Here is a 23,785-nt window from a genome sequence, read left to right on the forward strand (position 1 = left end):
TCAGCCCCTATGAGACGACACGTTACCTTTCAATGAAACGCGCAAGCATTCAACGAGTAGCTCAGAACGTACCAAGATCTGGGGGGGGCGGTCGTTGAAGAGGAGTTCGTAAGCGGGTAGAGCCGTCTAACAGGAGTGTCCTCTCCTTGGCGACCTTCGAAATACTCTGTGATGTACAAATACCTTTCTACCCGATGCGCCGTTTGCTGTTTCGGGAGAGCTACTCAAACGATCTCTGACGATCTCGAGGCAGACATCGCTCCATAGCTTGATGAACTCGGTGTCCTGTTCTTTGTCGATGTACACCGTACCGCCAGTTAGCTCAACAGATGGTTCAGGATGTGCCAGCATAGAAATCTTGTACATCGGATGCTGCTCGCGAAATTACTATGGCAAACTGCTAACTCGCGAGCAATCGAACTTGCCCAGACATCATTGACGGTCTTGATGAGCTGTTTTTGGGTCATCGACTTGAGACATTTGTCAAACACGGTCGGGTGGACTGGTGTTTGTGCGTTGCTGCGTTTCGTCCAGGATACCTGCCAGCATGGTTTGTCGGTCAAAGCCGGAATGCCAAACCTTGGATCTCTGCTGTGCGATTGATATGTGGTGCAGATGAGAGGCCACCTCTTGTTCGCACCGTTCCCAATGGCGGCAGCGCTTGCCGCAGGGTCGGGCCCGCGGCGGTCAATCTCGGTAGGACTTGATAGTACGAACAACGGGGACACAGCAAACACACCTTGTCCGGCGCAGCCAATATAGCCCGATGCAACTCGCGCTCGAGAAATTGAGCTGGCGGGAAATGATGAGATAGCAACAAGAGAACTGGCCTGCAGGAGCGACGTCAGATTTCCATTGTTCTCTCACCGAGCTTTTTGAGATCTAGGGGCACGGGCTTATCCGGACCGCCCTGAACGTCAGCGAAAACGGTAGAGCACTTTGTTATTTCTGTGCATGGAGGGCCCTGCAAATTTCTCATGTTGTGCTCAGCTGACGAGTGGGTTTGCGATCGAATTGGTCGGGGGAAGGCAGCGGAAAAGAAGCCGGGCGCCTGGGCGAGTCGAAATAAGGAGAGTGTGGGGAAACGGCGGGCGCCTCGATAAGATTTGAATAGAGGTGTGCACGTGAAAGTGATGGCGTGGTGTGTGGAATTAACATGTGCTTCGTTCATCCCCAACGTCTCTCGTCCACTTCTCCTCTCCTCTCCTTCCCATTCACCTACAGGCCACAATTCCCCACCTCATTCTCGCCCCTGCTGGCCTCGACGACGCGAAGATGGCTCTCGCAGACCAGGATGAATCGGTGCGCATCGCGGTCCGCGCCCTCGGGGACATGCGCAACAGCACACAGCACAACTCGCCCTCGACTTGTACGTGTGCCATTTTAAGGCTTTTTACCCCAACGGTTTGATCTCGAGAGTGTTAATGACCGCGCCCACCGAATTTACGTCCTCGCATCCTTTCCCTGCAGCATTCCAGACCACGCCCACGCTCTCGGTGACGTCTGCGATGTCCTCGCCGTCGCTGCCGTCCCCGTCGCTGATTGAAGAAGATTTGCGCGAAGACGAGATGGAGGACCGTCGGCGGCTCGCCCCCACCTCCCCCTCCGCGTCCGAGGATGCTGGGGCGCAACGGGATGGCGAGGAGTGGAAGACGCTTTCGCGCGTGCAGAATATCCCGCTAGTAAACAGCGCGCTTCGAGCGTATGAGCAGAGCAAGGCAAGTTCGCGGGTCGTCAAGGTGCGCCGTCCTCTGTCTGGTTTTGTTCTGCTCATCCGAGGCTGACGGGAGATGGATGGTTGTGGGGGCGATGGGCATCTATCTGCAGTACGGCGCGGAGATGATGGAGTCGTCGATGAAGACCATCTCACGTCCTGTGATCGACCGCTTGCCAGTCGGGCAGCTCGATGAATTCGCAAGCAGGCAATTGGACAGGGTGAGCATCGCGTTCCTCGTTCTCCATGATTGCGTTTGGTCTACCCCAAGCTTCCCGCCGGCTCTTCCCCACTCTACTTCACTTGTTGCTGCTTCCCGTACCCTTATCCCTACCTCTATCTGGCGTTTTGTCCCGGTGATAGTGGTCATCTGGTTGACTGCGCTAGCCTTGTGCGCGACGCGAGGCGGGGGATGCTCACACCGACTGTCAAATGATATCAAACAGACCCACAGAGGACAGTATGACGTCTGGTTTCTGTCAGGGAGAGCAGGTGGTCATCCGTGGCATCTCACTCGCGCTATCTATATGCCTGCCTCTTTGGACATGTCGGTGTCCATATAGGGCCGCCGATCGTGCTTTGTGTACCTCCGGGCGGCCCCGGCTAATGTCCCTCGGTCGTGGCCCTGTTCCGCCACTCCACATCGAGCAATCACGCGCGTCTCCCTTCCACAATGGTACTAACAAAAGCTTCTCTCGCAGCTGGGCAGCTATACGCGCGGCTCGTCAAGCCGGGGCCGCTCGCGCGGTGACTCTGTCGACAGTCCAGACCGGAGGAGACCTTGGGAGCCGAGGGATGGTTCAATGACACGCAGTCCTTCTAGGGAGACTTGGTCCAGGGAGGATGATACAAGGTCTAGGGAAGGTAAGTGACATGCAGCTCGTGTTCATTCGTCAGAGCACGCTCACGCCGACGACGGAAATACAGCCACAACCATACCTTCACCATTGAGTGCCGTTGCTGAGAGCCGCACGCCTACACCACATTCCTCCTCAAGCTCGCAGCCTGAACGGCCTATCCTTCCACCTGCCTCCACCTTGACCCAGCATGCAGACGCACAGGAGAGCCAACAAGTAGCGCAACGTAGTAGATGGCAAACGGTCTTCCTAGAAGCTGGGGGTATCAGCGCCGCGCTCAGCGAGGAAAGCATGAGGCGGCTGAAGTACTGTCTGCAGTGGCTTCAGGTATGTGTTCCGAGCGGAAATTGTGACAGATTCGGCCTGGTCATACTCTGGACTTCATACAGTACGCTACGGCGCAGATCGATGCCCAGATTCTCGTCCTCAGAAATTTCATCGCCTCCCTCCAGCCCCACGGCACTTCGCCGCACGACACCCCCATCTCCGCCCAGCACCTACGCACACTGCAGATGGCAAAGCGTGACGTGGTGGATACTATCCGACAGGTGGTGGAGGTCATGAGTCGCTACGCCGGTGGTGCACTCCCCGAGCCAGCTCGTTCGCGCGTTCGTTCATTCATCCTGTGTCTACCGCGGAGATGGGCAACAGCCTCGGGTGTTGGCGTGGACGGCCCTGTCTCAGACCGCCCGGGTCATAGTTATGACGCACGCGGAGAAAGCACCGCGACTTCCTCTACCAGCTCGGCCAGGCAAAGGCATCGTGGGACTGCCCCGTACAGCTATGGTCCAGGCGAAGCGGGCCCCTCGCCGAGGTCCCGCCCTGCGTCGCGTGCGCCGTCGCCGGTTCGCGGACCGAGCCGGGGACACTCCAGGCAAACCAGCGCTGCTGCGAGCGGTGCGACTCCGCCGACGGTCGACGGCGCGACGCAGGCCGCGCAGAAGATCCTCACGCTCGCGATGGAAAGTTTGGATATGTTGCGCGGCGTGACGGGTGTGTTCAAGGACAGCTTAGACCGTGCAGATATGTGAGTGCTTCACGCTTCCCTCTTTACACGGCCGCGCGTCTGACAGGGTATTCTGTACAGTTGGGTCGAGCGTTTGCGCGTCGTTGGTGTGCAGCGCGGACAGAACGGGAACGTCGAAGGCGACGCTGACGGCGAGGTTATCAAGTACCGCGACACTCACCTTCCCCCGTTCCTCCCTCGCGAGCACAGAGGCGCACACAGTCCTTCATCCCCACTCTCCCCCTACGCTCCGCTCAGCCCTGCCACACCCGGTTCCGGGTACAGCACGCCGTTCTATAGCATCCCTCGTTCCTCCAGCACAGGCTCCCTCAGCGGCCTCGCTTTCCCCGGTCCTCTCAGCATGGCCCCGCCCTATGACGCACCCTCTCCGGCGGGCCATGCCGCTACCGTCCTCGACAAGCTCTCTCTGTCTTCGAATCATTCAGAAGCAGGCTCGCGCCTCGCGACGCCGAAGAGCGCACTAATGGGCCTGCCACCCGAGGGCGACTCTGGGGGCGGCGGCCGTGGCGAGAAGAGGCGCAACGAGAGCGACGACGGGGATCGTGCAGTCGCTGCTGCGACCGCCTTGGCGGGCATGGCGGGCTCCGGCGGTCTGTCTGCGAAGCGCATAAAGCAGGAGGAGCGCGAAGTGGGCATGGAGGTCGACTAACGATAGCTGGGATGTTGGGGGATATATATGATGCCGTGACTCAAAGGTGATGTCTCATCGTACAGGGCTCCCGATCTTCTCATCTGCCTCTCGGATCCCTCTCCGCACTATTAGTCTCCTTCAGGGCGATCAGATGGCCCGTGTATGCGGTCGATGGGTGATGCTTCGACCTTTGGCTCTGTGAAGACGCGCAATGTACGTCATTCACATGTTTTGACTACGGGTGTCGCATTATATGAACGATCGAGTTCCATACCTTTCGTTGGCTTTCTGCTTAGGCCCCTTGTGTTCTGTTGTCCTCTCTGTCGCTCGTTTATCTGTTTCGGATACACACGGACCCGGCATTGTACACGTCCTCGTCACCACCACCTCTCTCGCTATACAGTCTTTGTACTATTCATACACCCATACATTGGGTATCCCGCACACGTCCACAGAATTCGGATCTACTGAAACCTCCCTCATTCGACTCCAACTCCATCCATGTTCGTGAGCTTCTAGCTCTGCGGCGCACCTCCCTACACGACTATCTCCGACCCGAGACGTCGTAGCTCTCCCCACCATAGCGTCTCGCCCTCTCGTTGTCCTTGTGACTCGTGATTGTCTGTGTTATCCAGTGTTGCAAACTATCTATCGTATGTGGATTTCATCGCTTCCTATACTTCGGTACTAGTAACTTCAAGTAGAGTATGAAAGTACACGTATCTCCTCGGACTCCTCGGAATGTACGTATAGTCTAGTTCAAGCGCATCCCGTTCCGCACCTGTACAGTCAGCTGAGTCGACTCAAGCCATCTCGGGTGCCAACACTCGTACGGTCAAGACGGTCTCGCAGACTTGGAAAGTAGGAGATAATATTGTACAAACGATGCGGTAACGTCGTGTTTGGGGAGGCGCGTACGTGAAGTTCCGCATAAATATGCAAGTCGCTGTAATCATAGCCAAGTCCTTAGCGAGATGCAGCTTAAGCACTCAACGACGGGATGACAAGTTGTCGTTTCTAGTCAAGATACCCCACCTCTCCGAGCTCGTATGAGAGGGGATCTTCAGCATCGCCAGATGTGTCTGCGTGGTCAAATTGAAGCGTCGTTTGCCTCGTGAAATCGTCCAAGGACATATCCGACATACGTGCCGCCGCCTTGCGAAGGTTGAGCACAACGCGAGTGCACAAGGCACTATGTAGCGCCCTCAATTGCCTAGAAGGGTCTAACGGTGAGCAAGGATGTTCTCCGTTGAGCACGAAGCCGCTCTCACAGTTGGGCGAAAGGCGCCAGTTCGCGCTGTTCGTAAAGCAGGTCAAGGTCAAGATCTGCCCATCGAAAACGGAAGGCGTCACCGACCGGAGCGGCCAGAAGAACGAGCAAATTGATAGTAGAACCGACTAGATGTAAAATGTCGAGGTCATTGTGTGCTCCTACATGAGGATCGAGAGGTTACCTAAAATGATGACGAAGAAGAGAAATCCTACGGGAAGTGGAGCACATGAAGAGCTGATATGACGTGGCAACAGTGGTCTTACCGTCGCGGTACATGGTCTGACACAATCCTTGTGTAGACGTGATGCCCCCTATCCGCTCCGGTCAGAACAAGGGTCAAACAGCGGCTCAAGCTCGTCAAACCTACTATCGCTATCTAAGTATCTCTTGATGAGCATGAGTCCGATGATTCCTATCCACCTCAGACGTCAGCATGGCCCGTCATATCCGACTGCGAGAAGGAAGCTGACCTGTCTCTGCAAGCATGGTGCACGTATATGCTGGCAATGCTTGCTGGTCGTCTATGCATGGCATGCATCCAACCACTCGGAGAACAGCGCTAGGATAACCTACTTGAACATGAGCTAGTGTAGTGGCAATCTGCCTTCGGACACTCACTTTGGGTTGTGACTGCTGTCTGGTAGAGCGTGAAGCATGCAAACGGCTGATGCATTCGGATCAGAACGAGAACGGTACAGAAGGGGAGTCGAAGAGCGTACAATCAACAGAACACCACCCCCGATAGTCAGGGCCATAACGTATCTGTTGAATGACCAAAGAGCCCAAGTCCTTGCCACCAAGATGGCTGAGAATGGTGAGTTGGCATACACCGCTGACAACGTCTAGGTGGCAGAAGGACTGTGAGGGACCCACATTCGGAGAATCCAGTTCCAGCAACAGATACATCTATGAAGTGTTAGGTAATTCGTAGATTTGACCTAATCTGTATACAAAACGCACATCCCATGATTTTGAATGTATCAATACAAGACTGGTCTTGAGAGGTCAGAGACTGGAGTATGAAAAATAGCCTTACTTACTTCTGTATCTGTCGGATACAATTCTACTGGAGAGACCTGAGACGATACTCTGTCAGATTCGTTAGAAAGGAGACTGACAGAAAATTCCCAGGGCGCAATCTAAGAGCACTGAGTACTTGTTGACGAAGTATATCGCCTTCATAGCGTTTCGATGGGCTGGCCATATGAAGGCAACCTACACATAAAAATTGGCGTTGAGCACTTGTATGTCCAAACATGGGTTGACAACCTCACCTCATCCGGGAACGTTGCAGCAATTTCGAGCAACTATCAAATGCCATTGAGTGGTACAGCCAGCGCCGACAGGAATCGCCACTCACAGTTAAAGTGAGCGATGCGACTTGGAGAGTTAAAGCCTCTATTATGAATCGATGCCATACGATCAAGCAGTAATCATCACCTGGAGTGTACTATAAGCCGGGGTTAGAATGACGATGCTAGTGAAAGAGATAGCCACTCGAACCTTTGTCATCTGTGTGTAATATAAAGTGCCAACCATTCTGATATCCTGAACATCGATTTCTTCGCCAGGAGTACTCATCAAGTTTCGAGTTAGCCCAGACAAGCCAAACGGTGGAGGAGTATAAGGAGGACAACAGCCGACGGTTCGAGTGGACTCGCCTACGGACCATCGACGATGTTTATATGCGATTGCGGGTGGACGAGGTTGCGTACAGAGGACCGAAGCCATCCACCTTTCCAGCTGTCTATCACCGCGTCAGGAGCGGGTCTGTGACTGCCATTAGCATGGAGAGTACTGCTTCTTGTGATCCCTGTGTCACCCAAAAAATGCGCAAGAAACTGACAGCTTGGTCCGGGACTCATCACCCGAAGCTTTTCCATTCATAGCTGCTTGTCATATGCAGGTTGATCCTCGGAAGAGGTGCATATCAGTCGGCACTTCCATTAGATGTCATAAGTTTAGGCGATGTGTTAATCGTTAAGCTCCGAGTGTGAGTACACTGATCGCTAGCAGGGTTCAGACTGATGGGTATACTGCCCGACACTGGGCCACCTGTAGTAAACGTCCTTAGGAGTCAAGATGATCGAATCGATCGTGCAAAATCTCGTCTCCGGACGACCTACCACACCTGAAAGCTGTGACCATGGCTGATCACTGCGTTGTCGAGTGGTCTAATGTCGTTGCGGCCGCTTTTCCAAGGTTGAGCAGGACACGCGTACACGCAGTGCTGTAGACGGCCTTGAGTGTTTTAGAAAATCGACAAGTATCAGTATAGACGGCCGTAGATGGGGGGAGGATATACGGGAGGAGCTGAATCGCATGGAGAACGACTGGCAGGATCGCGAAGGAAGCGAGTTCTTGCTGTTGAAGGAAGAATGGACATGTGTTGACATCCAAATGGAGACAATTTGTGAGGCTTGGAAGCTAGCGGCATGAAATGGAGATAGAGATGTCTGGCATCGCATCCACTTGGTTAGATGAGACAGCCGGGACGGCATAGTAAAAAGCCAAGCCCAATATGATCATGAAGAAGATTTCTTGGGGAGCGCATCAATTTGTGTCAGCAGGATGATTGAATGAGCGCTGGCCGTCGCGATACGCAAGTCTCCGGTGACCCAATTGCGGGGTTTTTTTACATGATTGACCATACCATACTATGTATCAAGCCTACGGATGTACTGCCTCCTACTCTCGAAATACTACATGATGCCTATAGATGGCGGCCCAAGTCCCGCTTACGTTTGAGTCCTACGTAACAGGTTTCCCGCTCTCTCGTACTGAGCGAGAGGATCTGATAGATCAAGCCCATTGTCAGCCATGCTATGCTGCAGCCCGTGAAGCCCGGCGGCATGGGTCATAACGTAGCCTGTTGTGCCTGCGGTAGGCGTTGATCGTCCTGGCCGAGACCCGATGATTGAGCAGGATGTCGTTTGCGCGACTGTCGTGTTTGGGGAGGCGCGTACGTGAAGTTCCGTATAAATATGCAAGTCGCTGTCCTTACAGCCAGCGCTTAGCGAGATACAAGTCAAATACTCGACGACGCGATGACAAGCTGTCATTTTTGGTCAAAATACCCCACCTCTCCGAGCTCGTACGAAAGGGGATCTTCAGCATCTCCAGATGTGTCTGCGTGGTCGAATTGAAGCGTCGTTTGCCTCGTGAAATCGTCCAAGGACATATCCGACATACGTGCCGCCGCCTTGCGAAGGTTGAGCACCACGCGAGTGCATAGGGCACTATGTACCGCCCTCAGTGGTCTAGAGAGGTCTAATAGTGAGCAAGGATGTCCTCCGCTGAGCACGAAGCCGCTCTCACAGTTGGGCGAAAGGCGCCAGTTCGCGCTGTACGATGAAGAAGAAAAGTCAAGGTCAGCCTATCAGAGATGACAGGCGTCACCGACCGGAGCGAGTAGAAGAACGAGCAAGTTGATAGTGGAAACGACTTAGGTATCGAGGTCATTGTGGGCTCCTGCACGAGGATAGAGAGAGCATACCTAGAACGATGACGAAGAAGAGAAATCCTACGGGAATTGGAGTGCATGATGAGCTGACGGGAAATCACATCGCGAAGGCGGGTTTACCGTCACGGTACATGGTCCGGAACAACCCTTGTGTAGACGTGATGCCCGCTGCCCGCCCCGGTCAGGACAAGGGTCAAAGAGCAGCCCAAGCTCTTCAGACCTACCATCGCCATTTAGGAATCTTTTGATGAGCATGAGTCCGATGATCCCTGTCCACCTCAGACGTTAGCATGGATCGTCATACTCAACCGCGAGATGGAAGCTGACCCGTCTCTGCAAGCATGATGCACGTATATGCCGGCCATACCTGCTGATCATCTATGCATGGCATGCATCCAACCACTCGGAGAACGGCGCTAGGATAACCTAATTCGGACATGAGCCGGTGTAGTTGCAATCTGCCTTCGCATACTCACTTTGGGCTGTGACTATTGTCTGGTAGAGCGTGAAGCATGCAAACGGCTGATGCATTCGGATTGGAACGAGAACGGCACAGAAGGGGAGTCGAAGAGCGTACCATCATCAAAAGTCCAGCTCCGATAGTCAGGGCCATGACGTATTTGTTGAATGACCAAAGAGCCCAAGTCCTTGCCACCAAGATGACTGATAATTGTAAGTTGCATACACCACTGTCAGCCTCTGGAAGGGGAGGACTGTAACGGACTCACATTCGGAGAATCCAATTCCAGCGATAGAAATGTCTATAACGTGCGAGGTAATTCTTATAGTTGACCCACCCAATGTGTGTGAAAACGCACATCCCATGATTCTATATGTATCGATACAAGACTAGGTTTGAAAAGTCAGAGATGATAACAGGGTGAAACATAGCCTTACTCACCTTCGTATCCGTCGGATGCAATTCTACTGGAGAGACTTTGAACGATACTTTGTCAGGTTCGCAAGAAAAGGGACTGACAAGAAATTCCCAGGGCGCAATCTACGAGCACTGAGTACTTGTTGACGAAGTAGATCACCTTCACAGCGTTTCGATGGGCTGGCCATATGAAGGCAACCTGCACTTGAAGTTGGCATTGAGCACATGAAAGTTCATACATGGATTGACCACGGCACCTCATCCGGGAACGTTGAGGCCATCTCGAGCAACTATCAAATGTCTTCAAGCGGTACAGCTAGCACCGGCAGGGATCGCCACTCACGGTCAAAGTGAGTGATGCGACTTAGAGGATTGTGGCCTCGGTTATGAAATGATTGGTAAAACGATCAAGCAGTAATTATCACCTGGGGGGTACTAGGAGCCGGGGTTTTAACGACGGTGCTCGTGAAGAGATATAGCCATCCGAACCTTTATCATTTGTGTGTAATATAAATTGCCAACCATTCCGATGTCCCTAACATCGATTGCATCGCCAGGAGTACTCATCAAACGAGTTAGTCCAGATAAGCTAATAGGTGGAGGAGCATAAGGAGGACGGCAGCCGAAGGTTCGATTGGACTCACCTACATGCAATCGACGATGTTTATATGCGATTACGGGTGGACGTGATTGCCTGTGGACTGTGAACTCGTTCGGTACAGATGTCCACCTTCCAGGCTATGTATCACAGAGTCAGAAGCGAGTCTGTCATTGCTTAGCATGGAGACTACTACTCTTGTGATGCCTGTGTCACCCAAGAAGTGCGCAAGAAATTGAAAGTTCGGTTCGCCGGAGCTCATCGCCCCAAGTCCATTCATACTTAGCTGCATGTCATATGCAGGTTGATCCTCGGAAGAGGGGCATATCGGTCGGCACCTCCATTATATGTCATCAGGTTGGGTTGACGTGTCGTGAAGCTCCGAGTTTGGGTACACTGATTGCTGGCAGACCGACGGGCATACTGCCCGACACTGCGTCGCCTGCGGATAACATTCGTAGGAGTCAAGATACTCCAGTCGATCGTGCGGAATCTCGTCTCCGGACATTTTCCCACACCTGACCTGAATGCTGTGACTAAGTATGCCCGTGGCCGACCACTCTGTTGTCAAGTGTTGCGGCCGCTTGCCGACGTTGAACAGGATACCCGTACACATGCTGCTGTGAACGGCCTTGAATGACCGAGACTATCGACAAATATCAGTATAGACGACCGCAGATGTGGGAGGGTATGCGGGAGGAGCTGAAGGGCTTGGGGAACGACTAATGACAGGATCGCGAAGGAAGCGGGATTTTGCCGTCGAAGGAAGAATGGATACGTGCCGACATCAGAATGGAATGAAGTTGCAAGACATCCACGACAGCAAGGAAGGAAACCAGGCTCGATGAGTACTTATGATCATGAAGAAGATTCCTGTAGGATCGCATCAATTCGTGCCACCAGGATGGTTGAACGAGCGCTGACCGTCGCGTTCACGAGTACGCAAGTCTCCGGTGACCCAATCGCGGGGAATTTAATATGATTGACCATACCATACAACCAAGCCTACGGATGGGAGAAGTACTGCCTTCTACTGTCGGAATTCTACATGATGCCTATAAAGTCGGCCCAACGTCCCGCTTACCCTTGAGTCCTACGTAACGATTTCTAGCTCTCTCGTACTGAACAAGGGAACCAATAACAAATTAAGCCCATTGTCAACCATGCTATGCTGCAGCCCGTGAAGCCCGGCGGCGTCGGTCATGTCATAGCTTGTTGTGCGTCCGGTAGGCGTTGATCGTCCCGGGCGACACCCGACGATCGAGCAGGATGTCGTTTGCGCGACTTCACGCCTTGGCCCTGGCCATGAGACTGACCACGTTGACTCTGAGCAATCGCGCCAGCCTGAGGTTGGCTTGGTCCATGGCTCGCACCATGTCCTGTCGCCTTCTCGCGTTGCCGCTTCTGCGCACCATCTCCTCCAGGGTGGCCGCCCTTGCCGCCCTTCTGGGGCTGCTGCACCTGGCTGTCACTACCAGTGCCAGATACAGACTGGATGGCAGGGCCCTTGCCTTTCTGGCCTCCTCCTCTCGACTTCTTCGGCTTCTTTGGCGGTTCCTCAAGGAGTGCGGCCGTAACGGCCTGTTCTTCCTTCAATCGTTCCTCCTCGGCAGCCCACCAGCGAAGGAAGTCCTCCTCAACCTGGCGTGCACGCTCTTCCTCCTGAATCTCTACCAAGGAGCGCTTGTCCTTGGAGGCTGGGGCATCTTGTTCGGCCTGAGAAAGCTGGATAGCCGCGAATGACGTGACAGAACGAGAGGAGGACTGGACCACGGGCTGAACGGGTTGGACAGGCGGTGGCGTCCATACGCTGCCACTTCTGTAGATAGACATGCGATGAGTAATCATCGAATGCTCGAGGCGGGGAGAGGCACTTACGAGACACGACGAATGGATGTCGCCGCGGCAGATGCCTGTCTGGTCGGCAAGAACACAGGTCCCAAACCCGGTGCGACAGGCCTCCGAGGTGTAGATGGCTGGGACCACGGGGTAATCGACGCTCCTGCCGCAACAATCGGGGCTCCGGAGACGGATGGCGCGCCAAGAACCTGTGGTCGTCCATTCTTGCCAAGAGAAGCCATCACAGAAGGAGCCACAGGAGACCCACTGACTGGCGTTGTCGTAGCTGGCTGAGGAACTCTCCATGAACCAGATGAGACCCGAGGGACCTGCCCACTGTTCCCTGGAGACTCTGTATAAGGACGGGAAGACAGACCATGCTCCATAGGACGAGCAGGCGTCATTGCATGCGACCTAGAGATGGGAGCCTTGGTGGAGGCCTCTGCCATGATGGCTTTCATGTCGGTCTTCGGAGCAGACGTGATTGGTTTCCAGCCAACAACTGGGCGACCGGGGGATTCGCTTCCGCTCGGCACGCGGGACGGCGTACCTGGCGCAGAGACACCGGTTGGTGCCGCGGCGGGTGGAGGAGGCTCGGGCTCATCCATTATGAACATCTCGTCATCGGGGATGCCAGTCGCGACGGGCCTGTTGCTGAACGTCGGTCGCAACATTGGGCTGTTGGGGGCGGATGTATCCGAACGCTTCGTCGGCCTCTTGCTCGGCCCCGGAGGAGACAGCTTCGCGGAATCTCTGAACGCTCCAGAGCGAAACGTAGGCACGATCGTTTGCGGGATGTCCTGAAGCGCCAGCCACTCGCCCCATGTTTCCATGGCCTTGTCGACGATCTTGCTCGAGCGCGAGAGCGGGTACTTCTCGGCTTGTGCTGTGCGGACGAAGGCAGAGAGTTGCTTGATGAGGTCGGGGGTCAGGTCCTCTAGCATACGGCTCTCGAGGAAGACTTCCATATTGATCGCGATATACTCCTGGAGAAGCCGGACAAGGGCAGTGGCATGGTAGTGAGTCGCATCTGTGAGGACAGCACAGACGTTGTTGATCCAGACACGCTTCATGATGACCCAAGAGCAGATGAGCATCAGGCGATCGAGGTGCAGCTCATTCTAAGATCGCCAGTCAGTAACCCAACACCAAGGTATCAAGGCAGGTACTCACCGCGACAGCCATGACGTCGAACGCGTAGTCAATCAGGTCATCCACAGAATGCGCATCTTCGACCACGTCAAAGATTTCCTTGTCTCCTCCACCGCAGAGATACTTTAGTGCCGGCTCGACAGCGCGCCATTTCATGTGCTTGAAATTGACGACGATGGTGCCTTCAGGGGTCCAGCGTTTCGCAGTCCAGTCCTTATCGTCGAAGAACGCCGCGAAGAACGGCGAACGGGCACGTAGAACGACCGAATGACAAAACACCTCCCGATCTGCCAAGTGCAGGACGACGTCGGGGGCAAGAGGTCGCCGCGCGCGAGCTCCAACACCCTCTGTCTGTGTGCGGAAGAAGAGCTTCTGCATATCCTCAGAAAGGATAGACTTCGGGGTCCGTTTGACCGGCGCATTGACGACGTCCGATAATGCGCTGAGCCCAAGGAGGGACGACAGAGCCTGGAGCTCGGCCTTGAGCTGCGGCGGCTTAACCTTGAGCTGCTCGAGCTGCCGATGGATGGCATGCGAGATACGAGGATCCCAGACAGCGAGCAGCTCATCCGAGTACAGGTAGACAATCAGGATGAGGACAGACAGGGGATGACAGCCCGCGAACGTGACCCTCGCTAGCTTCGGACTAGCGCCCTTACTAGCATGCCCTTGGATCGCAACGCTTGACTTGGTATCACGGATTGTCTTCGTCTCTGAAAGAACTTCGCCAAGGACAGAAGAACGGGCAGCAAGGATGACACGGTGAGTAGGAAGCTCGATGCCGTTCGACTGTACGTTGACGATGAGGTCCGCGTGGTAAGGTAAGTCGTTGTAGTCAAGGGCACTAATGGCATCGGAGCCCTTACGGGCCTCTTTGAGCCGGAGAATGACGGAAGTCAGAGCCTTCACTTGCTTGACGTCGCTTTGTACTGCTGAGTCCTCCTCGTCCTCTTCCTCGTCCGACCCGGGAGGGATCTCAGTCGACGGACTGAGCACTGTGCCCGACGTACCCGATGGCGAGCTACGCTCATCAGGGCTGATAAGCTTCAGGTATGGTTGAACGCTAGCCAAATCCTGCGGAAGCCGGTTGCCGACCACTCTGACCTCCATAGGGTGGAAATCCTCGCGCAAGGCAGCGAACGCCCCTGTGGCATTTGCGCAGACCCGAGTAACGCGCTGGACATAGGGTACACGTTGAAACCTGAAAGTCTTGACAGAGGACCCCTGACCAGCCTTGAGATTGCGCGAACGCACAAAAACGTGGCCGGATTCCGTGCAGATGATGATGGAGCCATCAACCCCAAGTGCGACGTCCTAGCGTACATGATGAGGTTCACAGATCGAGCAGATATGGGGTAACGGATACATACCCGGACTGCGCTGAACTGCTTCCGCAGAGCCCAAACGCGTTGGGGCTGCACGTTGAACCGCGACTTGCTCCTGCTCGCACCGCCGTCCGACGGGGAAGGGTAAGTGAAGGTGAACAGCTCCCCACTCGACGAAAGCGCAGCGAAGGTATCCTCGCAGCTGGTAATCTTCTCGATGCTAGCGCTATTTCTATTCGCTGCCTGTGGCGGACGGTAGGCAACAAACTCGGAAGGGAACGAATATGCTGGGAAGCTGCACGAAATAAATAAATTCGTGGAGCATCAAGGGGAAGGAGGATACCCACTTGACTTTGAAGTCACCGTCATTCCACAGACAGATAACTTCTTGAGTCTCCAAAAGGCAGGCAAGAGCCGAGTCCTACAAGATGTTAGATGGGCGCACAATCAGAGGATTGGTATGCGCACTGTGATAGAGACGGAGAGCACGGGCTTGTTGATCTTCGTGACAACGCGAGGAGCAATCTGGACAGGCTGCGCTACTCTGTCGTACCCTGATATAGTAAGTCAACTTATGTGCGGGAGTTTGGTCTCTTACACATAGAGCATACCTAGCTGCCCATTGTTAGTGCCCCACGTGAAGACCTCGTCGCCAGTCCAGCATGCTGAAGCAGTCTTACATGCGGCGACACCTTCAATCGTATGGTTCCGTATTGCGCCCGAAATCTTCCTTGGAGTGGACTGGATAGGCTCTTCGGCGCGACCGCTAGCCGCCGGCTCGACGATGTAACCGAGCTGAGAGAAGCGATTGAGGCCCCAACTATGGACCTCGCCGTTCTTCGTGAGGATAAGAGTGTGGTCCTGGCCAACCGCAACAGACTCGACGGCAAGGTTGAAGCCGGGAAGAGGGACTGGTGTGTATTGGGTGTGTTGGCCTGGACCCAGACTACAAGTGCGGGGTGAGCCCCCTACTGTGAGCCGTGCGAGAGAGTACTTACCGACCACCGCTGCCAAATCCACAAACACGTAGATTTCCGCGAGGCTCGTCCGTCACGATGACTGTATGCAGTCTTGACATGGCAACTTGACGGACGCGGATGGGGGTGAAGCGAGCATTGAGGCTTTCCGTCTGCGGAACAGGGGACACGCGCAAGGAGACCAACTCGGGGATAGCTCTGTCGTCTCCGTCTCCTACTCCAAGCGCGGCGTTTCTGTTGGATCCCCAAGTGTAAAGCTCTTGACCTCGCAGCGTATCATGGTCTGGCACTGTACCCTCGACGGTAGAGTTGTACAAGTCGAACGGCGTGTATCCTTCAATGTCCCGGAGAGTAGTATCGATATCCAGCCGCTGGAGCAACAGCTGGGCTGTCGCGAGGTTTCCGTGATAGAGCGCACGGTGGAGCGGGGTCCAATGACTCTCTGCGTCGGCGATATTGACGTTGATTGTAGGATGCGCGAGAAGCAGGCGGACAAACTCCGGGGCGGACGCATCCTGGGACGAGGCCGCGAGGTGAAGGACAGTCCTACCAAGGTGGTCTTTCGCGTTGACGTCGACATATGGCGCAGAACTCAGCGGGCTGGGGCGCGACCAGGACTTGCCTCCGCTGGTGCTGAGACCGCCGGGGTCGCGCTGACTCCGGGTGGGGTCCAGCAGGCGCTGGAAGGCCTGCTGGTTGCGTAGGTGAAAGTGGGCATGGAGAGCGGTCATGCAGTGGGGATATGTGGCGAACAGCGACCAGGAGTCCTGATGACTCCCTTAAGGCCGGGCTGTTCGTCGAGCGTTGCGCAGGGAGGGGTTGCGCAACGGTAAGCCTGGAGTTACAGCGAACAAAAGCTTGCAGACAGTCGAGGAAGACAGAGGGTTGTCTGACGGCTTGCAAGCTTAGATGGGGGCGAAGAACGAAGAGGAATAAGTTAAGTCCGAAGGGTCTGTATGTAGGAGGACGGAGGACGTCGAGGACAGAGTCGAGCTAATTCCAGTACTCGTCGGTGCCGTCTTCTCTCAAGCCGGGCGGTGCACGTGCGCTCCCCACACGTCGAGCGCTCAGCTGAGGGGCCGCGATAACGAACGTTGCCTCCCTCATTTCCTCCTGAATCCACCTTGGGACACGTTCCACGTTCACGAACGACAATGACCACTGTGTATGGGCAACTCCGCTTTACTTTTCTCCTTGTTATCGCAGCGTAGTGTGCTCGAAGTCTTTCGGCGACGCATCGGTGACGTTTTAGACTCAGGGCTGGCGATAAGCAACGCAGGATCGTCGTCGACGATCCTCCAAATTCAGCCATTCGGTCCTTTGACACGACACATTGAAGTAATGTCTCGGATATTATTCGCACTAGTAAATCATATCACATGAGCTGAGATGAGTTGCCTACAGTCACAGGACCCAGAATCCAGCAGATACCACGCTAAGGAGGACGATAGAGCTTCGTCTCCGTCTTGCTCAAGCCGCAAGCTTCTGTGATACTCTGCCTCACGTCTTCGATTCCGAGATGAGGGTGCTCGTGTGCGGAGGTGAGGATGGGGGGTAGACACGTCGGCGCCGTCTCATATATATCTTTTTGCATGTTCTTTATTGCCTTGACGAGCTCCCCCGTCCGTAACCCGTCCGTCTTGGTGATAATGGCTTGGAGAGTCCAGTTGACTCCACCCGACGCCTGACATTGTTCGTCAAGCAAGCTGAGCATCATCCTGTCCACTTCGTTCACGCCATGCTTGGCATTGAAGAGAATGAATACACGGCGAAGCCTACATACAACGCAATGTTAGTCACTACGTTCAGTCCAAGGTGGAAGGAGCGGGAAACGAAGCTCTCTTACTCTTTGCGATTCTGGACGTAGTAGTTGAAGAGTTCACCCCACTCGCGACGACCGCGCGCACCGTAACCCGGGGCGTCGACGAGGACTAGATGGCCCGGTGGCGGTCCTACCCGGTAGAAGTTTAATGTCTGGGTCCGGCCCTGTCGTGCACTGTTATCAGCTTCGTGTTTAGATTATGAGTGCCACTTGGCGCATACAGCGGTCTTGCTGGTGTGCAACAGATTGCGTCGACCAAGGACGGCGTTCAGCAGCGTCGACTTCCCAACATTAGCTCGGCCTTTTTCAAAGCATTAGATGTCGGTGGATCTGGGACAGATAGCTCTTACCCACCAGTCACTATAACCTGGGTAGGCGAGCTTTCGTCAGTGCGCTGTCGAGCAGCCTAATCTCCACATACCTCTGGAAGACCATGCAAATTAGGTATTGACTGCTGAGTAGCGGCAGCAGCGAGAAATTCTGCAGATTTGGCGTTCGCAAAGACCTTGCTCGCCGGCGCCTTTGATGACGCACCCCTAGAGCTCGTGTAGAGGTGGCTTGTTGTAGTGGTTCGGCTTCTCAAAAGGCTGCAAGACATAGACTAATCTGGCCGAGATCTCCAGCGGATGACAAGTGTTTACCGCCGAACCTTGTGTATGTCGTACAGACGAAGGAAGGCCAACGCGGCATACTGGACAGGACAAAAGGCGCCTAATAGCTAAATACATAACCGGGTCACTGAGCGCTCAGGGTGACAGAGCAGCTCAGCTTCAGTCTTCATATTGACGATGGCATTCTGAGCCATTACACCTGAAAACATAGCTGTACACTGTAAGGACAAAGATGACGTTCAAATGGGAGAGATAAGTCGAATTTGTCGGAATGGGCGTTACCCGCTGTCGTCCCTATGCGTGCAGTCGAAGGCGACAGCTGCGCCTGCGACAAGTACTAACCGTTTACATCATGCAGAAATATTATCCGAATACCAACGCTTGAGATATGAAGGCTATACGACGATGTATCTAAGAAGTTCCAGCAAGATTACAATCCACTATCCACAACGGCGATGTTACTTAGCAAAAAGTCGTGTACTTTCAGTCGTCGTGGAATCCACCCATGGCCCTCACGGCCTCTACTAGACGCTTGTACTCTCGTAACAGCTCCCCGACTTCGGACACTTTGATGTCATCTTCGGTGCATGTCAAGAAACGATTGTTAGGGGGCGAAATGCGGATAGAGATCGGTGACTGCGCCCTGGATGATGCAGGTGACTCAATATGCTTGATTGTACTGGGCGGGAGGAGCAATGACGATCGACGAGAGTCAGGGGGAGATGTCTGCGACATTGTCAGTCGCAAAAAAAATGGAACAGTGAATGCCAGTTCACACACCTTAGCTGCTGCGTCACCAGTTGTGCTCTGACCTTGGGACAACCTCGACAAGCCAGGTACACTCGCAAGTCGATCTGCGAGACTCTTCCGTCCTCCGGCTGTGGTCTTGCGCCTCCGCGCACGCCGACTACGTTGACTCATCATACTCTCGAAACTGCGAATGCTCCTGGCGTCGTGCTCCCCCTCCTCCTCTTCGTCGTCGTCTTCATCGTCCTCCTCCGACTCATCCTCCTCCAACTCGTCTTCGGGCCGAAGAGACCGACTAGAGCCTGGACGTGACGGTACATCAATCATCTGCTGCCCAGGCTCCTCGTTCTGTGTTGATTTCGATCGTCCCGGCAGAGAAGCAGCGATGCTTGCTATTGAGAAGCCCGTGTCTCGGCGGAGAAGCCCAAATCTAGGTTGCGCGATGTTCCATGGTGCGGCGTTCTGGTCGGCATCAGTGGGCGGTGTGGGCGCCTCCGCGTTAGGGTCGAGGGTCTGACCAGGTAGGAATGCTCGTAGTACGCCAAAGGAAGTGTCCACGACACCCGTGAGCACCTTGTTGGCTGACCCGGCGAGCGCGTCAACTTGCTGCTCAACGCGCCCGCGCAAACTGGATTGTGCCACGCGAGGTGATCCACCGTCAGGACCAGATCGAGAGATGGGGATGGGCGTAAGCTCCGCAGTGCTGGCATAAGGGAAGGACATCAGCTTTTATGAACTAGGACGACAGGACATGATGGAGGAGAGCAGACTCGCGGTCAGGGCGGGGTGCTATACCCGCAGGCTGCACGTTGCCATAAAACGTAAGATGCCGTGGCAACAACCTTATCCCACAGCAGGCCGGATAGAGCTATTGGAGACTCATGACGCGAGTGACAAATTCAAACGCACCTGATGACCATCTTCTCACTCTCCCCAAGCCCGAGCGCGGCGAGGTCAACGTTCTCGAGGAACTCAGCAACAGCCATGAGGTTGATGAGACAGTATCCCTCCTCCCCGCCGGCGGCACGCTCCCGCCTAAAACGCTGTGTATAAAGAAGATGAGAGACCAGATGCGGCGGATTGGCTTTGACAACGGCGAATATCATCAACGGGAGGATGAGGTCGCTGGAGACAGGTGTCGGCCCTGGCCCTGGTGGCGTGTCCGCAGAGGGTTCAGGCGGTGGTGGAGATACTGTCAGAATAGGGGATCGTGAACTAGACGACTCAGATATTAGAGAAGCATCGTCAGGGACGAGGAGGATGCTTCTTTCGGTAGGAGCGATAGGCTGCAGTTCTGAGGGGAGAGATTCGCTCATTGGAGAAACCACCACTACAGGGGGAGGAGAAACAGCCCTGTCCAATTCATCGTCATCTGGATGCACAGACTTCGCGAACGAAGTCGCCATTGGAGTCTTCTCATCCATTATCTCGTCGTCTGACTTCAACCTTAATGGTGGTAGTCTAGACAAGCCCTCTAGTGCGCAATTCAGTATGGCGAAGACTGATAGACAGAAATGCAGCACTAACCGACTAGGACCTTGTGCACAGAAACCAATGTAGCCGCCTTATCGGCAGGGGAACGACAGACGGAATCCAAGTGTGTGAGGGCTGAGAGAAGTTGACGCATCAGCAGAAAACAACATACGAAAGGAGCGATGATTTACTTTGACCGCAGGCCTTGACAAGAGTCTCGACTTCTGGTCCTGCCTTGCCCACCTCGACGCCAAGGTGTTGCAAACCCAGGTCAAGTAGGTTGACTGCAGCGATTCGACTAGAGAGAGCTTCGTCATGGGAAGCATCGTCTGTACCAGGGGGCAGGAACAGTCTGTACGTTGACGTCAGTGCGCCATACACAACACCGCTGGCGAAACAAAATGCTACTCACCTATCGTAGTATAGTGAGCAGACAGCTTTCTCTACCGCCTCCATGATGCGCTTCGTATGAATCGCCTTCGGGCTATTCTCCTCCTCGTCCCCATCCTTCTCAACTGTCCCGCTCGCCTCGGGCACCTTATCCACATCGCCGTCCTCCCGATCTTTCTCGATCTCGCCCTCGCTCCCGCTGCCGCCCTTACCTTGTCTCCGCCACCGGCTGCCCTTGTGACTCTCCTTCGCGACGTCCTCCGTCCATCGCTTCTCCACCTCATCTTCAAGATCGTACCAGAACTCCTGTAGCCGCCTCGCCACTTCCTCGATGCCCCCGCCGTCAGCGGCAGCAACCAGCTCGCCGGCAACCTCCCACACCGACCCGTCTGAGCCTCCCGCGCTACGAATGCGACCCGGACTCGATGTTGCGCTAACCCCGCTGACGCGTCTCCGACCATCGGGCGCGGCTGCTGCCTTGCCGTAGGACACTGGTCCTAGCCACTGAGTGCCCTCTAGCACGCGCTCGCGTAGCCAAGTAGGAACGCCATCGCTCGCCAGGACGTCGTCGAGCTCTCCGCGAAGAGCCGTGGAGATCGTACTCAACACCTGAGCACGATGTATGCGCCCGCCTATCACATATGCGGGGATATTGAGCGGGATCGCTGGTTCTGCAAGTGATGTGGCGCTAGAGACGTCCGGTGCAGATGCCGATGATGATTCTCCCGGCAAAGCTGAGGGTGATGTCGAGGGGCTCGCTGGAGGGGTAGGCGAAGCAGTCGTCGCACGACCGAAGAGGGATGCGAATGGGTTGGAGAGACGCGTTCCAGCACCAGTGGATGACGCGGGTAGCGACGGCCTACCGCTAGGGCGCGGAGGAAGAGGAGGGCCTTTCGCCGTAGGACGCGGAGGTAGAGGTAGGCTACTAGCGTGGCCATGGACGGAGAAGGTAGGGTATGCGGGGCTATCTCGTGAGTTCTGATGACGCGGCTCCACGGGTGACCGTTGTGAAGCGGACAGTGGTCTAGGGAGGGGCGACAGCGAGGCAAGTGCCGCGCCACGCGTTGACGGAGTCAAGAGGGCTTGGAACGGCTTCGAGGATGGCGACAAGGTGGACCGGAAAGTAAGCACATTGCTAGAGTGTGACCACAATACGAGGATGGATGATTTGTGTTTGAAGACCAATTAGCACGCTAATCGATCCAGAGTCATCTTCAACGGCGTACTCGGTAATGTATCCTCGCAATCCGGACAGTGTAATCACACTGGTTATTGGAGAACCGGCACCTGCATCGCATATCGCGATGTGGTCCTTGATGACATCAGGTGTTATAGATACACTTGACTGATGAGGGTCGCGAGGTAGGAGTAGAGTAGCCTAGGCGCGATTGTCATGATCTAGGCTACACAGGAAAGCCCTCACAAGCGTAGAGTATGCTTACCTTCCCTTCTGAGACAGCCGTCCACAACTCGTTCCACTCGGGCCCGCGACCTGCCTCCAATGCAAATCTCTCCAAGATCATCCATCCTGTACTTGCGGCATCCAGCCCGGCTTTCTGCGCCGCAGCTTTCAGGTTCATCAGGTGCAAGCGGTTAGCAGCATCGCGATCGGACGGGGTCGGGTGCGTCGTGGTGCTCGTCGTAGTTGTTGTAGCTGGGGAGGGGGCTCCACGTTGTCTCGGGGTATACGGCACATAGCGGGGTGCAGAAATGGGTGCAGACGAGTCGGGGCTGGTAGGGGTTGCGCTGGCTGCGGTAGCTGGGGTATTCGGTGACGAGAATGAGGTAGATCCAGTAGCAGGAGGCGAGAGGAGCGGGTGGGCAGTCAGACTGTCGTGTGAGGCTGTTCTGGGTAACTGGATGCCAGAGCGTCCGATAGAGCCCGAGGGAAAGAGCCCTTCACGTCTTGACATCGCTTGAATGGAATGGTGGCGTGTATGGTATCGATAAGAATGGTTGTATGCTCCAAGCGATTGCGACTTGCAGCTTCCTCTTATGCACGTCCACGCTGCGATAGTCTGCAGTACAAAGGACTGTCAATGTCACCTCATTGGCGAGGACGTGAAACTAGCCGAGGAATGGAGTTGCGGCATATACATGCACTGCGGTGGCCTCTTCACCGCAATAGACAAGGCCTACCCCACTTGACTGGACGCATGCCGTATACATTGCAACCTGCTTCCCTCTCAAGTCAGGTCGCGAGACGTTTCGGCGACGCGAGATTTCCGACTTCCTAATAGAAGTCCAATCATAGAGTCCGACTAGGATACGCCTATACGCTAGGAGCGTACTTGCCTCCGTGTACCGTACTGGTGGTTCGTCAATTGTCCCCCTCTGCAACACAGGGAGACAATTCTAAGCAATCGTAACGCCGCAGCATCCGGCTGAGGAGGACGCGTAGACAGTGGAATTCGAGGAAGGCCAATTGCGGACATGGTGCTCACCTAGGAATCCCAGACCCCTGCCAAACTGGTGGTAATTAACCTCGCCAAGTACCCCTACGCGGCTAGAAGCTTGGTTTCTTCTTTGGTGACTTCCCGTCGTCGGCGTAGACGGCGGCGCAGAAAGGAAAGTACACAGCTGGCACGTAAGCACGGCGTAAGCGTTGTGATGAACAAGTGATGTCGGACCCGCTGACTCGCAGTGCGAAATGTTGGTCACAAGTGATGGGATTCGGCTTGATTAATGCTGTCCAAAGAGGAAAGGCCCAAGCCGCTTGCGGGCGGGAGAAAGCTCAGGACGTAACGGTCAGAAGGCCGTATGGGAGACCAGGTACAGGAGGACGGCCTATTCGCTGATCAGTTAGGAAGCGCGGTTATCCGAATTTGGCTATCCAGACGCGCGTCGGGAGCGCGGGAAAGTGAGGCGTCTTGAGCGCTTGACTGGACATCTGCATCGTTGAACCCAGTGATAGCCACCGTTCGAGCCAATACGCAGCATGTAGTATCCCTGCGTAGATCGACTCATCGTCTTTGGATGCATTCCCACTAATTGAGAAGATATTCCTAG

At 54.9% G+C, this 23,785-nt stretch overlaps 5 protein-coding genes across 5 annotated transcripts; 1 reads left to right on the plus strand and 4 right to left on the minus strand.

Annotated features, from left to right (window-relative positions):
- Window positions 1-1,275: 1,275 nt before the first annotated feature.
- On the plus strand, window positions 1,276-4,247 carry DICSQDRAFT_125311 (Opi1-domain-containing protein; the record flags this gene model as incomplete). The annotated part of the gene is made up of 7 exons (XM_007363062.1): window positions 1,276-1,369; window positions 1,471-1,739; window positions 1,780-1,935; window positions 2,416-2,578; window positions 2,642-2,898; window positions 2,961-3,598; window positions 3,659-4,247. The coding sequence occupies 7 exons, from the start codon at window positions 1,276-1,278 to the stop codon at window positions 4,245-4,247; spliced, it is 2,166 nt and encodes a 721-aa protein (XP_007363124.1).
- Window positions 4,248-8,560: 4,313 nt separating this feature from the next.
- DICSQDRAFT_53677 (uncharacterized protein) lies at window positions 8,561-8,770 on the minus strand (the record flags this gene model as incomplete). The annotated part of the gene is made up of 1 exon (XM_007363063.1): window positions 8,561-8,770. A coding segment is annotated over one exon (210 nt), but the record flags the coding sequence as incomplete, so codon positions are not given.
- A 2,870-nt stretch (window positions 8,771-11,640) lies between these two features.
- On the minus strand, window positions 11,641-16,464 carry DICSQDRAFT_54213 (uncharacterized protein; the record flags this gene model as incomplete). Its single annotated transcript, XM_007363064.1, has 8 exons — window positions 11,641-12,259; window positions 12,319-13,400; window positions 13,453-14,745; window positions 14,802-15,051; window positions 15,104-15,177; window positions 15,225-15,310; window positions 15,368-15,702; window positions 15,755-16,464. 8 exons carry the CDS (start codon window positions 16,462-16,464, stop codon window positions 11,641-11,643), a joined length of 4,449 nt encoding a protein of 1,482 aa, XP_007363126.1.
- Window positions 16,465-17,089: 625 nt separating this feature from the next.
- On the minus strand, window positions 17,090-18,197 carry DICSQDRAFT_133998 (P-loop containing nucleoside triphosphate hydrolase protein). The gene is made up of 5 exons (XM_007363065.1): window positions 17,977-18,197; window positions 17,910-17,922; window positions 17,777-17,856; window positions 17,580-17,719; window positions 17,090-17,508 (listed from the first exon to the last, which is right to left on the minus strand). The coding sequence occupies exons 1-5, from the start codon at window positions 18,151-18,153 to the stop codon at window positions 17,169-17,171; spliced, it is 750 nt and encodes a 249-aa protein (XP_007363127.1). The 5' UTR covers window positions 18,154-18,197; the 3' UTR covers window positions 17,090-17,168.
- Window positions 18,198-18,649: 452 nt separating this feature from the next.
- DICSQDRAFT_167486 (uncharacterized protein) lies at window positions 18,650-22,689 on the minus strand (the record flags this gene model as incomplete). Its single annotated transcript, XM_007363066.1, has 8 exons — window positions 18,650-18,892; window positions 18,947-19,616; window positions 19,823-20,387; window positions 20,441-20,521; window positions 20,578-20,738; window positions 20,799-21,911; window positions 22,003-22,154; window positions 22,219-22,689. 8 exons carry the CDS (start codon window positions 22,687-22,689, stop codon window positions 18,650-18,652), a joined length of 3,456 nt encoding a protein of 1,151 aa, XP_007363128.1.
- Between the last annotated feature and the right edge of the window lie 1,096 nt (window positions 22,690-23,785).

Source organism: Dichomitus squalens, assembly GCF_000275845.1.
Source record: "Dichomitus squalens LYAD-421 SS1 unplaced genomic scaffold DICSQscaffold_5, whole genome shotgun sequence".
NCBI lineage: Eukaryota > Fungi > Basidiomycota > Agaricomycetes > Polyporales > Polyporaceae > Dichomitus > Dichomitus squalens.

Bases quoted from the DNA above. Each gene is read 5' to 3' on its own strand.
- DICSQDRAFT_133998 (XM_007363065.1), bottom strand. From the start codon at position 18,153: ATGTCTTGCAGCCTTTTGAGAAGCCGAACCACTACAACAAGCCACCTC. The intron at 17,720-17,776 runs GTATGCGCCAAG...AGTGCACGACAG, and splicing joins TGCACACCAGCAAGACCGCT to GGCCGGACCCAGACATTAAA. The intron at 17,509-17,579 runs GTAAGAGAGCTT...CGTTGTATGTAG, and splicing joins TACGTCCAGAATCGCAAAGA to GCTTCGCCGTGTATTCATTC.